The sequence below is a fragment of the Schistocerca serialis genome, chromosome 6 (genome assembly GCF_023864345.2).
Source record: "Schistocerca serialis cubense isolate TAMUIC-IGC-003099 chromosome 6, iqSchSeri2.2, whole genome shotgun sequence".
Classification (NCBI taxonomy): Eukaryota; Metazoa; Arthropoda; class Insecta; order Orthoptera; family Acrididae; genus Schistocerca; species Schistocerca serialis.
In genome coordinates, this window is record NC_064643.1 from 64,396,471 (window position 1) to 64,411,908 (window position 15,438).

At 44.1% G+C, this 15,438-nt stretch overlaps 1 protein-coding gene across 1 annotated transcript in view; it reads right to left on the reverse strand.

The window, feature by feature from the left end:
* Nucleotides 1-571: 571 nt before the first annotated feature.
* The window catches only part of LOC126484280 (uncharacterized), a 40,634-nt gene continuing 25,767 nt past the window's right edge, over nucleotides 572-15,438 (reverse strand). The window contains exons 2-3 of the mRNA XM_050107706.1: nucleotides 3,914-4,104; nucleotides 572-895 (exon numbers count right to left, since the gene is read on the reverse strand). Of these exons, the coding sequence (XP_049963663.1) occupies nucleotides 749-895; nucleotides 3,914-4,104 (338 nt within the window). The 3' untranslated portion in view covers nucleotides 572-748. The remainder of the gene's footprint in view (nucleotides 896-3,913; nucleotides 4,105-15,438) is intronic.

The following is a 15,438-nucleotide window of genomic DNA, read 5'->3' on the forward strand; positions in this document are numbered from 1 at the left end:
CTGTCTCACTCCCTTCCCAACCACTGCTTCCCTTTCATGCCCCTCGACTCTTACAACTGCCATCTGGTTTCTGTACTAATTGTAAATAGCCTTTCACTCCCTGTATTTACGTCCAAGTATAGCGCTTTAAAAACTGGTGATTTTCGGCTTGGCACCACTGAGCCGCCTTTCTATTCCTCTTTTGTATCTTGGGAGGGAGGAAACGCATTTTCCTCGAAGTTCTTGTACCTGATAGTGTAGGTAACGCGAAAACTGGACTACACATTACAGGGCAAAACATTTTGATCTACAAGATGACGATTTCGGTGTATCGTCCAATGAGGTTGGCAGTGTGGAAGGTATGAGAGAATTGCCGGACAGGTACAGTCATCACGTTAGCACCACAAGAAGTAGACACATAAATGGAGATTCTCCTGTCCAGCCGGCATCCGCGCATGCACACAGACAAGGATACAAGGATACAGGAAAGGATACATCTGTATTATCATATCGTGTGGTCTGAATGAGGAAAATAATGCCTGTGAGGTTGCTTAGGGATAGGAACTGCTCTCATCAAACCGTAAAGACGCTGTTTTGGAGGAATTCATTTTATTACAGTGTAATATTGTTGCACATGGAAGGAACGTACAAGTGTAACAGCAGAGAATAATGAAGTGGGTGCAGGAGTGCAGGCGCGGCCGCGTCGCGGGGCGAGCAGCAGGTGTGCCGCCGCCGCTCAGCGCCCGCCGCCGGCTGTGAGGTCAGGAGGTCAGCGGCCGTCGTGGCCGTGCCCGTCGCCGTCGCTGTGGCCCTTGCCGTGGTCGTGGCCGCCCCCGCCGCCCCCGCTCTTCTCGTGGTTGCCGTACGCCATTTGAGTGAGGCAGGCCGCCATCACCAGGGCCACGAGCAGAAACACCTGCAACACGCGCGGCGTCGCTGTAGCCACCTGACGATGTGCCTGCGACGGCACAAACGCGCGGTGACGCGCTGACATTCCAACAGAGCAGCGCGAGGAGAGTTATACGAGGCTGACAAGTACGTAGGGGCAAAAGGAATCTGGGAATTACACACTGCTGTCCTAGCCAGCACTGTGATGGAGATGTTTCATCATTTCTCCAAGTAGTTATAAAGTTTCCGGTGTGTATCTGCATCGTCTGGTTGATGGTGATGGGTACTTATGTAGTATAGCATTCTCTTAATAATGTTAAGGATGAGACATGATAGTGATGCCTAGTGCTGAGGCATAGCAGCTTGCACGAGGAGGCCTCTGGGCTGCCGTCCGTCCCCATTGAATCCATCTTCATCTGTAGTGCACATGGCTTCTCCTGTGGCCTTCTCCGCCAGTCATCACGGCGCCTAGAGTATCAGCAACCAATGACAGCCTGCAGCCGCGAGTTGCCCGCTTCGCAGGCACACCGAAGCACTACACAACCGACAGGCAATATTGATGAATGGCCACAACAACAACAAGAACAACAACAACACAGCAAAGACACCAGCGGCCACCAGGGGCCACTATCGGCCCACATAAACATAAGTAAGAGGTCGCTGCAGATTCCGGAACTATTTTCACACGTCAAACCACATGATGGAAAATCCGCCGAAGCGCTATAAAGGCAGTTCATCGACCACCAGCAGACGTGGATAGCTGCCAGCCTGGCTTGGATCTTCTCGCTAATCTCTGGATTAGGCTTGGTATATCGGAGAAGTCACTGGCGGAGACTAGTAGGAAATTATTTCAGTTGTTTTCTATATTATTCTTGTATGTAGTGTAATTCGAAGACGGATCACCGTTTTGTGTTGGTGTTATACTTGGAGAATTTGTTTTGGTTAATCGAACAGTCCAATAAATTGTTTTCGGACTTTGATCGTTAGTTTCTTCTGCTTACGCAGACTTATCAGCTTCGATCCGTGAGGCACTGTGGCAATGTTTGAATGTTTGGGACATTAATCCGGAGCTTCACGTCAGTACACCTCCTCTCATCGCAGGCAAGACTCTCGTGACAATTCTCACTGCCAGAACTGAAACAAACTCTGAGGCAAACATCATCAGTCTGTACCGCGCTGGCAGCCTCAGCAGTGGAGGTGGATTTACTGTAAATGGCCAATCTAATTGGTAGTGACGGATTCTATACGTGAGGAAATGACACCGACTTCAACCGAGGTGGAACTCGATTAGCAATTAGACGAGGATCTCGAAGAAGTCTGTCACGGTCATTTCAGCCTATGCGAACAGTAGCATTGGCAACTCTCTCCCTCCCTCCCGCGTAAATCAAAAGTAATGGAAGCTGATTCTCCTCTGTACGACCGTAAGACAACGTAGGGCGAATTTGGATTTTGATGCCAGAGGAGTGAGCACGTGACTGTACTCAAGATGGACACGTCGCCAGCCATTCTTTCCTTTCAAGTCGTCGTAACGGGATCAAAACTACCATCACCCTCCTTCGAATACACTACCACACCATTTCAGTTGTAAGATTCAGCCCGTTTTACCGAGGTGGTAAATCTGACAAGAAGCAACAGAAAAAGAAGACTGCTAAGGACGAGAACACGGGAAGTGCCATAACTTGATTTCTCAGAAATCTCGCACAGTGTAAGAGGAGCTAAAATAAGGGGCCACGTGTCTCGGCTTATCCCTAGATACTCGATCGTTTCTGAAAAAAAGACGGCCAACATTATCGAGGTAATTTGCAGGTAGTGTACGTGCCTTTTACCGAGTGTTATTGCTAGGCAAAATGGTGATAGAGTAGCTAGCGTCGCGGATTGTCAATTTTGCGTCCCCTTTTTAAAACCCTGTTATTACTTTTATTTTTGTTTCCATTTATATACCCACAAATGTTTTACAGTGTATATTAATATAACGTGGTCCTTATACGTCTACCAATTGTATGTAACGTGAATGAATTTAAAAACTAGAGAACATTATTTGAAATTATTTTCGGCCAAATTATTGTGGAGCACCTTCATTCAAAATCAATCCAGGCGCTAGTTTTCGGAAAAGCGATCCGTTATGCATGTTTTACAGCGAATTTACTGCCAACGCACGAAATCTTCAGCAATGTTAACGACGTTTATTTCCCGAGCGAAGAAATGTCACTGAGGCAGACCTGCTTTCGCGCAATGCTCGTCGAGTTCGGAATACCCGTGTTTCGGCTGAAAATCCCTGGCAGATTAAAATTGTGTGACGGACCGAGACTCGAACTCGAGACCTTTGCCTTTCGCGGGAAAGTGCTCTAATTTTTTTTAAATTATGTTTTTGAGGGGTACCTAACAAAGAGAAATAAAACAAGATCGTAGCCGTCCCTACGGAGCACCGCCACTTGTGTCCCTGTCAAACAAAAATGAAGTCTTACCTCTTCAGGCGTTGCCATCCTTACTACGGGACTAACGTGTGTGCGCCAACCCATAAAAACACGATGAAAGGAAGTGGGGGAAGGGTTTTTCTAGTAGGGTACGGGAAGGTTTTTTCTATCGTTATGTACAAAATGGCTCTAAGTACTATGGGACTTAACATCAGTCCCCTAGAACTTAGAACTACTTAAACCTAAGGACATCACACACATCCATGCCCGAGGCAGGATTCGAACCTGCGACCGTAGCAGTCCCGCGGTTCCGGACTGAGCGCCTAGAACCGCTACACCACCGCGGCCGGCATATCGTTATGTACAGTATGGACATATAAATAACAATGTGCGAACAGTCATGGATAGTCAAGCCCGGAAAACTAAAACGAAGACACCATCGAAGACAGCAAACATAAATAACAGGAATATAAAGCTACCACTTCGTAGTCAGGCTTCCCAGCAACTGCGCCAACTGATAAACATTGTATGATCGTCTGCACTTCGTTCTGACCTCATCTACCACTGCCTGGAACGTTCCAACTACACGGCGGGCTGTGAAAAGCGCACTGCTTGAGGGGGTGGTGACTCACCGTGGTCAGCCTCATGTCGTCACTTTGATCTGCTCCTGCGTTGCCGGCTGCTGTCTGTTGTTGCTCCGCTCTTCGACTCTTCTGCTGCGGACGCTCGCTGTCAACTGTCGCACTGCCACGTCGGCCGCCCTTTATATACTGTGCAATGCGCCAGTCCTGCCTACTGTACGGACGCTGCGACCTTCTCCGTCCTGTCGAGATTATTCACGGCCAGCAGCCGGTGCGGCAGATCAGGGCCCACGGCGCGGGCGAGAAAACACCGTCATTGTCACACCGACAGCCTTGGCAAGCAGAGCGGAACAGTTCCTGGAGCACACTCCGCGGACGTGTAATCAATTGCCTCCACTCAAGGCGACCGTCGAACGTTTTGTGCCTCATCCCGTGTTGACCTCATTCAACAAACTTACAAGGGGACCGCTCCTATTTCGTCTGGATTCGTGATATATGCAGGGCTTGGCGAGAAATGAAAGTGACAGAAAATGGGAGCTCCAGATGGCACAGCGTTTAGGTCACAATAATAATAATAATAATAATAATAATAATAATAATAATAACATTTTTGTCAAGGATCGGGCGAGGCACGACGAATTAACGTTAATATAACTTCCGGGCAGCGGGTTACGCAGCGGAAATAGTACTGAACTGTAATCCAACGGTCGTGCGACCGAGTCACTACGCGGACAATATTTTTTTATTTTAAATTTTTACGTCACTTACGCTGCAGGAAACGGAAATAGTGCTCAGTACATTCTATTTGTCAATATTTTCATAAAAGGCGCGAAGAAGAAAAGCAAAAAGAAAATTTGTTTTCCAAGAAAAGATTTACTTGTAATGTCCACAAAGACTCTGGGAATAGCTTTCCAAGAAGGGATTGCAATGACAGCGTAAACTACTTCGTATCGCCTTAGTTGCATTTTACCTTCCATCAGCCCGTGGCAGTCGCACGTGGATAGTAGGATCCCGGTGCTCTCTTGGACCGAGAATTCAAAAAACGACTTACGACTTATCGGCACGCAGATGCACCAGGAATTGCACGGCGACGACTTTGAACGTATTGTACATTTCTGCCACTGGGCATAAGAGAAATTACGGGACGATGACAGATTTTTTGCACGCGTTTTATTTAGCGATGAAGCCTCATTCACCAACAGCGGTAACGTGAACAGGCATAATATGCACTATTGGGCAACGGAAAATCCACGATGGCTGTGACAAGTGGAACATCAGCGACCTTGGCGGGTTAAAGTAGGGTGCGGCATTATGGGAGGAATGATAATTGGCCCCCATTTTATCGATGGCAATCTAAATGGTGCAATGTATGCTGATTTCCTACGTAATGTTCTACCGATGTTACTACAAGATGTTTCACTGCATGACAGAATGTTATTTGCTATCGCGATCCACCAACAACGTCTGGCAACATGCGTCAGCGTATTGTCAATGCATGTGCGAACACTACGGAAGGCGAACTACTTGCTGTTGAGAGGAATGTCATTACACGTGTTGCCAAATGCATTGAGGTTGACGGACATCATATTGAGCATTAATGTGGTATTTACAGGTAATCATGCTGTAACAGCATGCGTTCTCAGAAATGATAAGTTCACAAAGTTACATGTATCACATTGGAACAACCGAAATAAAATGTTCAAACGTACCTACGTTCTGTATTTTAATTTAAAAAACCTGCCTGTTACCAAATGTTCGTCTAAAATTGTGAGCCATAGGTTTGTGACTATTACAGCGCCATCTATCACAAAGCGAAAAAAGTGGCCCAACTAAAACATTCATATTTCTTTACGTACTACACGAATATGTAATAAAAATGGAGGTTTCTATTTTTAAAAAACGCAGATGATATCCGTTTGACCTATGGCAGGGCCATATAGCGGCAAACCATAGCGCCATCTGGCTTCCCCCTTAAAGTTAGACAAGTTTCGTTCTTTGTAGTTTTTTCGTTTGACGCTTATTTCGTGAGATATTTGGCCCGGTCACGATCAAGGGACCTCGCGCAGCAACACAAATTTCTCGTGGGCATGACAAAAAAAGTCCAAACTTACACTACGAGATTTTTCAAGATGAAGAAGAATCACTATAGTGCAGTATTAATGTAATTCTCCCAAAACTCACTCCGTTATTGCAATCTTGTGATGTCTACATTCAACTGATTTGATGGGAAAGCTTCAAAACTACTCTTATCTCATCGAGAGGCAAAAAGAAATAACATTTCGAGAAAACTACATCAAAATACAATGCACTATACATCACAAGCTACCTCGCCAATATTTGGCGAAATGGTGGGTTACATGTGATTTGCTGCCAAACTGTGGGATGAAGGGAGAACCTTCTATTACTGAAAACCAAGATTTTTTTCAATGTAAACTTTAAAACTGCCACGTGATTGCAAAAACGAGGCGTTTAAAATCTGAGCAAGAAGCTCAGAAAACTGCTGCCTCCCTTTCTTCCCTTTTCATTCCTTCCTCGAAAAAATTAATAAACAGAATGCGCTGATGATTATTTCGGTTTAATTTCGGTGTAAGTAACGTAAGAACTGAAAACAAAAACAACGACGATTCTGTACTTATTCCACTATACGAAACGCCGCCTGCCTCTGCCGACCCCGCCAAAAATGCTATTTTTTTCCAAACGCTTAGCCATCTGGCGGACCCACTTCCGTCCTTTTCATTTCTGGGCAGGCCCTGCATACACCATAAATCTGGACGAAATCGGTGATATCGAGTAGGCGCGGTCCCACTGATAGTCACATGAAGAAATTCCGTGGTTTAAAAATGCCATTTACTTTTCATAAAGGCAAGAAAGTACTTAAGTTTGTTGATATTGCCTACCTACTGCTTAATTCGACTCCCCCACTGCACACCAAAGTGTAAAAACGTCTGAATTTCAGAATTTTACTGACACCTGTGCAGTCAGCCATGTGGAGTATGGTCACCTCTTCGTTGCAACATCTTTCGTCCAACACGACAGAGAATGATCAGACCAAACGTAAGTACCCAGGAAAGACTCCTGTTGGACGCGCTTGGTTAACAATGGGGTTTAATTTGCGAACTGACTACGTGAAACCACTAAGTACGTCTCATCTTATTTTAGGAGCTTGTAATGGTTCGCCAGCCGCTGGTGGCCGAGCGGTTCTAGGCGCTTCAGTCTGCAACCGCGCGACCGCTACGGTCGCAGGTTCGAATCCTGCCTCGGGCATGGGTGTGTGTGATGTCCTTAGGTTAGTTAGGTTTAAGTAGTTCTAAGTTCTAGGGGACTGATGACCTCAGATGTTAAGTCCCATAGTGCTCAGAGCCATTTGAACAATTTTTTTGTAATGGTTCTTTATTTACGTGATCATTACGGCACTCCAACCACAGTTCTCTATACCAGTAAGATCATACTACTTTTCTGCGAAGTAACAGACATATTTTTGTGACAATATTCACATTTGGTTTTATTAATGTGTAGGTACTCCAATGTATCGATATATTACAGTGATATGGTTCTTGTGTGTATTCATTTCTGTGAGACTGTCATAATCTTTGACTTACTTGTAACCGTTTTGGCGCGAATGCGCACAGAGCAGTCTTTGTTTTACTTTGCAGAAGTTAAGTTGTTATTTCGCTTTGCAAAAGAACAGTCAAGTCCTGTATTTGGTTAAAGTGGAAATTAAATGTATGAACATTGATACAAAACTGTTTTCTTGATGATGTGACAATTAAGAAGAAGTGTATGTGAATTCACAAGAAGTTTAATAAAAATGTGGATCGTGAACACCAAGTGAAAAATTATCTCTATCGTACCATCGTTCTGATCTGGGATGTTTGATTATTAAGAATTTCCTGAAAAACGCATTTGTTAAGTCTTCAAATATTGATAAAATACTGATCTGGACCTTCTAGCAGTCAAAGTGGAATCACCCTAGAATCAACAAAATAAGCTATAACAACTTCGACGAAATCTACGTGGGAATCCATTCAAGATAAGTGCCAAAATTAATGACTTTTTTACAGTGACTTCATTATTCCCATTCTAACGATACCATCCACAGTCAATAACTTTGTTGTTGCCCGATAAAGCGAACATATGCTGCGTGAGCAACATTATTTATCTGATTTCTAACCTACTTTGGAAGTGGTGGTATTGTTAGAAGCTGAGAACACGGTTACTCCTCGTCGGTAAGCTAAGCCGTCGCTGCTGACGAATGTGCTCCAGTGTCTTCATTTTGGCAAAGGGAAATGACGTCTCATACTTTGTTCGTCTTCCTAAGCCCCTGATGGTAATTTTCGATCCAAGTTGTCGTCAGAAGTCGAGTCTAGCAAGAAAGCTGTCACAGTTTGTCTGGAGAGGTGACAAAGTCGCCGCCCATACGTCGCTGCACGCTCTGACAGACGGGGGGCGGCTTCCGATCGTGTGGACCTGAAGCACGTCACGCGGTCGGAGGGAAATACGGACCCCACAACGGACCTGAGACGTCAGACATGTCGCCTTGCCCGACACTCATCGCGAACGCTCGACAACGTCCGGGGCTGGGAGGGAAATCAATATGTCAGCGAACAGGTATGCAGAGTCCTTAATTTTCTCATACATTATCGAGACCGCCAGTGTATCTAAACACACAGGCACTAAGTGTAGTATTAAATTGTTCTTAACTAGAAACTCGCTCCCCATTGGAGACGGTCGCTGCAACTCATAAGACCTGCAATGTCACGTGCTGTTACGTTACACCACGTGGCCCGCATAACTCGTTGGCACTGGTACGCCATTTGTGACGTCATGGGTTGACGGCAGTATCGGCGCAATGCATCACATCGACACGCAGATAAAAAGACTGTTGTTATTAGTATTAGATTCACGCACTTTTTTATTAATATTTTATTTAATGGTGCAGGCAAGCGACGTTAGTACTGCAGAGCCAAATATGTATGTTTTACATATGTACAGTGAATATACTTTGGGCTTTACTGTGCACTTCTCTGTAGTCGTCATTCATTTTCCTTGTTTCATAGCTATGAAATTGGTTGTTTAATGTCAGAAATGAGTTGTGATATTATATTCATCTTTCTTAGCTCGCTCTCAAATCTTGGTTGAAATAAATCACATTTGCTTCAGGAGAGAGAACTAGTCCGTGTTGCTCCGGTTTCTCTTTGCTGGTCTGGTAGTGTTTTCTCCCAAGCTGATATATGACTTTTGATAAAGCTAAGAACTGCTGAGATCCACAATTGGCTGCCCACGTGATACTTCAGTCTTGATCTTCTGTTTTTTATCTTGGCTTAGTAATGATCCAATTAATTAAATATTGTTGCTATAATGAGTATCTTTCTCGTGTATATAAGTGAATATATCTATGTGAATAATGTGTGTTCGGAATTCTCAATTTATACTGCTTAAAGAATCGTAAAGGATTTTCTCTAGAGCCATTACGAACAGTTTCTGCGTATTTAACTGCTACTGTATAGTTTACTTGTGAGACCACTCTTGCGTTAAAGGGTGCTGCTATAATTACCTCTTGGTAGTTTTTAATTTTGTTGAGTGGGTGGCTAATGTCTGATAGATATTATCTTCCGTTTGCTGTGGCATATCATCATTCAGTGCATATATTCCAATTACAACCGTTGAAATTTCATACAACTTGATAGTAACAGTACCAACTGTTTCGCATAAAAATACATAATCGTTGATGTAAGTACCCAAGACTTTGCTAACTAGAATGGAAACACCTGTTTTGTCCGTTTATGCCTAAACATTTCCAGATATGAGAATATTAAACAAATCATCAGGAGATTTGCTCTCGGAATGACAGTAAGAGAGTAACGAACAGGATCGTCCGTGGATGTGACTTTGAGAACTTGATTTGTGAAAAGAAGAATGCATACAAAAAGATTTTATCAACTAAATCATCTCAAGATAGACAAAATTACCAGGCATTAAATCAGGAACAAAGGAATAGAATTACGTCATAAAAGAACAAGATGGAGCATAAGTGCACTCAGATTGAGAGTTCAATAAGTCAGTCACAAACTACAGAACTGTTGAGGGTAATTATTGGTAGGACGAAAACACGAACATCTGTATCTACACCTACATGGCCGCGCAACAAATAAAACTTAAGTGCCTGGCAGAAGGTTCATCGAACGATCTTCACACTAATTCTCTGTTGTTCCACTCTCGAACACCGAGCGGAAAAAATAAACACCTGTACCTTTCTGTGCGAGCTATGATTTCCCTTATTTTATTACGATGATATTTTCTCCCTATATAGTTCGGTGTTAACAAAATATTTTCGTATTCGGATGAGAAAGTTGGCTATTGAAATTTCGTGAGAAGATCCCACTGCAACGAGAAACGCCTTTGTTCTAATGATTGCCATCCCGAATCCTGTGTCATGTCGTGACACTCTCTCCTCTATTTCTCAATACCACAAAATGTGCTGCCCTTCTTTGAACGTTCTCGATGTACTCCGCCAATCCTATCTGGTAAGGATTCCACACCGCGCAGCGGTACTCCATTGGAGGCGTAGGCAGCCTCTTTAGTAGATCTGAAGCATTTTTTAAGTGTTCTGCCAATAACACGCTGTCTTCAGTTCGCCTTCCCCACAACATTTTATGTGTTCTTTCCAATTTAAAATGTTCGTAACTGTTTTCAGTTGAATTTACGGCGTTTGGATTTGATTGATTTATCCTGCAACCGAAATTTAACGCATTCCTTTTAGCACTCATGTGGATGACCTCACACTTTTCATTATTTAGGGCTAGCTGCTAATTTTCGCATCAGAAGACATCTTATCTAAACTGCCTTGCAATTATTTACGATCTTCTGATAACTTTACTAGACTATGTACGACAGCATTGTCTGCAAACAACCTAAGACGGCTGCTCAGATTGTCTCCTAAATCGTATGTATAAATAACGAGCAGCAGAGGGTCTATAATACCTTGGGGAACGCCAGAGATCACTTCCGTTTTATTGGATGACTCTCGTCAATTACTATGAACTGTGACCTCTCTGACAGGAAATCGCGAATGCAGTCGCATAACTCAGACGGTATTCCATAAGCACGCAGTTTGATTACAACCCGATTCTGCGGTGCATTGTGAAAAGCCTTCTGGAAATCTACTGTCCATTAAAATTGCTACACCACGAAGATGACGTGCTACAGACGCGAAATTTAACCGACAGGATGAAGACGCTTTTCGGAGCATTCACATAAGGTTGGCGCTGGTGGCGACACCCATAACATGCTGACACGAGGAAAGTTTCCAACCGATTTATCATACACAAACAGCAGTTGACTGGCGTTGCCTGGTGAAACGTTGTTGTGATGCCTCGTGTAAGGAGGATAAATGCGTACCATCACGTTTCCGACTTTGATAAAGGTCGGATTGTAGCCTATCGTGATTGAGGTTTATCGTATCACGACATTGCTGCTCGCGTTGGTCGAGATCCAATGACTGTTAGCAGAATATGGAATCGGTGGGTTCAGGAGCGTAATACGGAACACCGTGCTGGATCCCAACGGCCTCGTATCACTAGCAGTCGAGATGACAGGCATCTTATCCGCATGGCTGTAACGGATCGTGCATCGACGTCTCGATCCCTGAGTCAACAGATGGGGACGTTCGCAAGACAACAAAGATCTGCACGAACAGTAGCATGGACTCTCAGCTCGGAGACCATGGCTGCGGTTACCCTTGACACTGCATCACAGAGAGGAGTGCCTGCGATGATGTACTCAACGACGAACCTGGCTGGGTGCACGAATGGCATAAGGTCAGTTTTTCGGATGTATCCAGGTTCTGTGTACAGTATCATGACGGTCGCATCAGTGTTTGGCGACATCGCGTTGAACGGACATTGGAAGCGTGTATTCGTCATCGCCATACTGGCGTATCACCCGGCGTTATGGTATGGGGTGGCATTGGTTACACGTCTCGGTCACCTCTTGTTCGCATTGACGGCACTTTGAACAGTGGATGTTACATTTCAGATGTGTTATGACCCGTGGCTCTACCCTTCATTCGATCCCTGCGAAACCCTACATATCAACAGCATAATGGACGACCGCATGTTGCAGGTCGTGTATGGGCCTTTCTGGATACAGAAAATGTTCGACTGCTGCCCTGGCCAACACATTCTCCAGATCTGTCACCAATTGAAAACGTCTGGTTAATGGTGGCCGAGCAACTGGCTCATCACAATACGGCAGTCACTACTCTTGATGAACTGTGGTATTGTGTTGAAGCTGCATGGGCAGCTGTACCTGTACACGCCATTCAAGCTCTGTTTGACTCAACGCCCAGGCGTATCAAGGCCGTTATTACAGCCTGAGTACTGATTTCTCAGGATCTATGCACCCAAATTGCGTGAAAATGTAATCTCATGTCAGTTATAGTATAATATATTTGTCCAATGAATACCCATTTATCATCTCCATTTCTTCTTTGTGTGTAGCACTTTTAATGGCCAGTAGTGTATATTAAAACAAATTTGGCTATTTCTCATATATTACAGATCTATGAGAGATTTCTGCACGTGGGAATGCACTGTTAATGGTTTTTTTTTATAACTCTTACATGATGACACCAAACAGAGATGGAAAACATTTGTGAGAAGAGGAATATTGACTGAAATACAAATGCATTTTTGTGGTAAAATGAGTATTTCAATTAACAATGTACTACCAATCCATAATGATTTCTTCCCTTTTTTAACATTTTTAGCACTTATTAATTAATTTTCTTGCCATGGATTAGGCTAATGCTGTGAAAAGTATATAATTTTGTTGTACTTTATGACTATCGCTTAATATAGCTATTGTCTTATGTGAATTTTTGAATTACGTAATTATTAGTGCACCAACATCCCTTTTGCCACTGACTTCTTATTGACATTTTATGATGACACTGGCATCTTCCATTTTTGTGATGGCGTACTTTACTTTAGTTGCTGTATTGTTTTTATGATGGATCTTTTTCTGTATGATTCGTCTTAGCTTAAGAATGTGTACTTCATTTTGTTTACTGGTATACCAAAACGACTGTTTGCTGCATATGCATAAGACAAGATACTTTGCTGCACTGCCTTTCTGATAAAATGCTTTGAATATGTGTATGTCTTGGCGCCTATAGTTTTATGAAAGCCCACTTAGGATAAACATTTACTAATAGTGGTTTTAAACAAGGTAAGTGACATGGCTAATAAGAGAAGTATGGGGGATGGGTACAGGAAGACAGTAAATCAAGAATGTAGCAGGGAGGAAGAAATCAGTACAGAGGAACTGAAGTTGTAAAATGTGTGAGCAGTCAGATCGAATAAATTTGCATATATGCTTTGGTTGAGGAACGACGTGGTTTGCAATACGGAAATGTAAATGAGTATAGGGAGCTGATATTATGTGGTTATACTGATGTGATTACGTAATATGATATTTTTGGCAGGTAAACTTACACAATGTCTTTGGCAGGCAAATTGAGGTAAAGGATATTATGAGAAAAGTATGGGGGTTTAGCAGGAAACTAATCAGTACATTATAGTAGTATAACACAATAGGATAAGATATCACAAAGACTGACTAAGACTTTCACTTTGAAGTGCACTCAATTCCATTTCCTTTTCCTTTACGTGAACCATGTTACATATGTTTGTTATTTCTTTATTTCTTGTCTATACGCCTTCTTGCTCTTATGTTCTGTGTATGTTTATCGTGTATGTATTTTTATTACCACTGTTCCTATGTATTACATGTTAGTCGTTAGTTCTGTTCAACCAGATATTTTCGGAGAGATTAGGTAACGTAAGATCGTTTATCTTACGCACACTATATTTTTTTTTGTACATTTTCATGGCCGTTTGTCTCCATTAGAAGATATTGATGTTTTGTCAGTTGCTCCATTCGTTATACTTTACTTTTGTATCTTTCACAGAATATTCCATTCTTATTTGTCTATACAGATGTTTTCTGATCACATTGATTGTTGAAATCTGCAAATATTCAAGCTTTGTATATAAGGTTCATCTTATATTTTCATCCAGTGCTCTTGCCGGGAATAAGTTCATATTTTCACTTTATATGAAAGCTTCATGTCACATAGATATTCATGAGTCATTTCTTAGAGAGATAATACTGCATCTGCAGTTCAAACCTCTGTAATATACTGTTAGAAAAAAAGCAGCTCAGTGAAGTTGCCAGGAATGTAATTTTTGCTCACACTTAAAGGATTAGGTGTACTGAGTGCGAAAATACCTGCCTACAAGACTTCAAATGGAAAATTACTTCCCTGAGTCTGCTTATACACTCCTGGAAATTGAAATAAGAACACCGTGAATTCATTGTCCCAGGAAGGGGAAACTTTATTGACACATTCCTGTGGTCAGATACATCACATGATCACACTGACAGAACCACAGGCACATAGACACAGGCAACAGAGCATGCACAATGTCGGCACTAGTACAGTGTATATCCACCTTTCGCAGCAATGCAGGCTGCTATTCTCCCATGGAGACGATCGTAGAGATGCTGGATGTAGTCCTGTGGAACGGCTTGCCATGCCATTTCCACCTGGCGCCTCAGTTGGACCAGCGTTCGTGCTGGACGTGCAGACCGCGTGAGACGACGATTCATCCAGACCCAAACATGCTCAATGGGGGACAGATCCGGAGATCTTGCTGGCCAGGGTAGTTGACTTACACCTTCTAGAGCACGTTGGGTGGCACGGGATACATGCGGACGTGCATTGTCCTGTTGGAACAGCAAGTTCCCTTGCCGGTCTAGGAATGGTAGAACGATGGGTTCGATGACGGTTTGGATGTACCGTGCACTATTCAGTGTCCCCCCGACGATCACCAGTGGTGTACGGCCAGTGTAGGAGATCGCTCCCCACACAATGATGCCGGGTGTTGGCCCTGTGTGCCTCGGTCGTATGCAGTCCTGATTGTGGCGCTCACCTGCACGGCGCCAAAGACGCATACGACCATCATTGGCACCAAGGCAGAAGCGACTCTCATCGCTGAAGACGACACGTCTCCATTCGTCCCTCCATTCACGCCTGTCGCGACACCACTGGAGGCGGGCTGCACGATGTTGGGGCGTGAGCGGAAGACGGCCTAACGGTGTGCGGGACCGTAGCCCAGCTTCATGGAGACGGTTGCGAATGGTCCTCGCCGATACCCCAGGAGCAACAGTGTCCCTAATTTGCTGGGAAGTGGCGGTGCGGTCCCCTACGGCACTGCGTAGGATCCTACGGTCTTGGCGTGCATCCGTGCGTCGCTGCGGTCCGGTCCCAGGTCGACGGGCACGTGCACCTTCCGCCGACCACTGGCGACAACATCGATGTACTGTGGAGACCTCACGCCCCACGTGTTGAGCAATTCGGCGGTACGTCCACCCGGCCTCCCGCATGCCCACTATACGCCCTCGCTCAAAGTCCGTCAACTGCACATACGGTTCACGTCCACGCTGTCGCGGCATGCTACCAGTGTTAAAGACTGCGATGGAGCTCCGTATGCCACGGCAAACTGGCTGACACT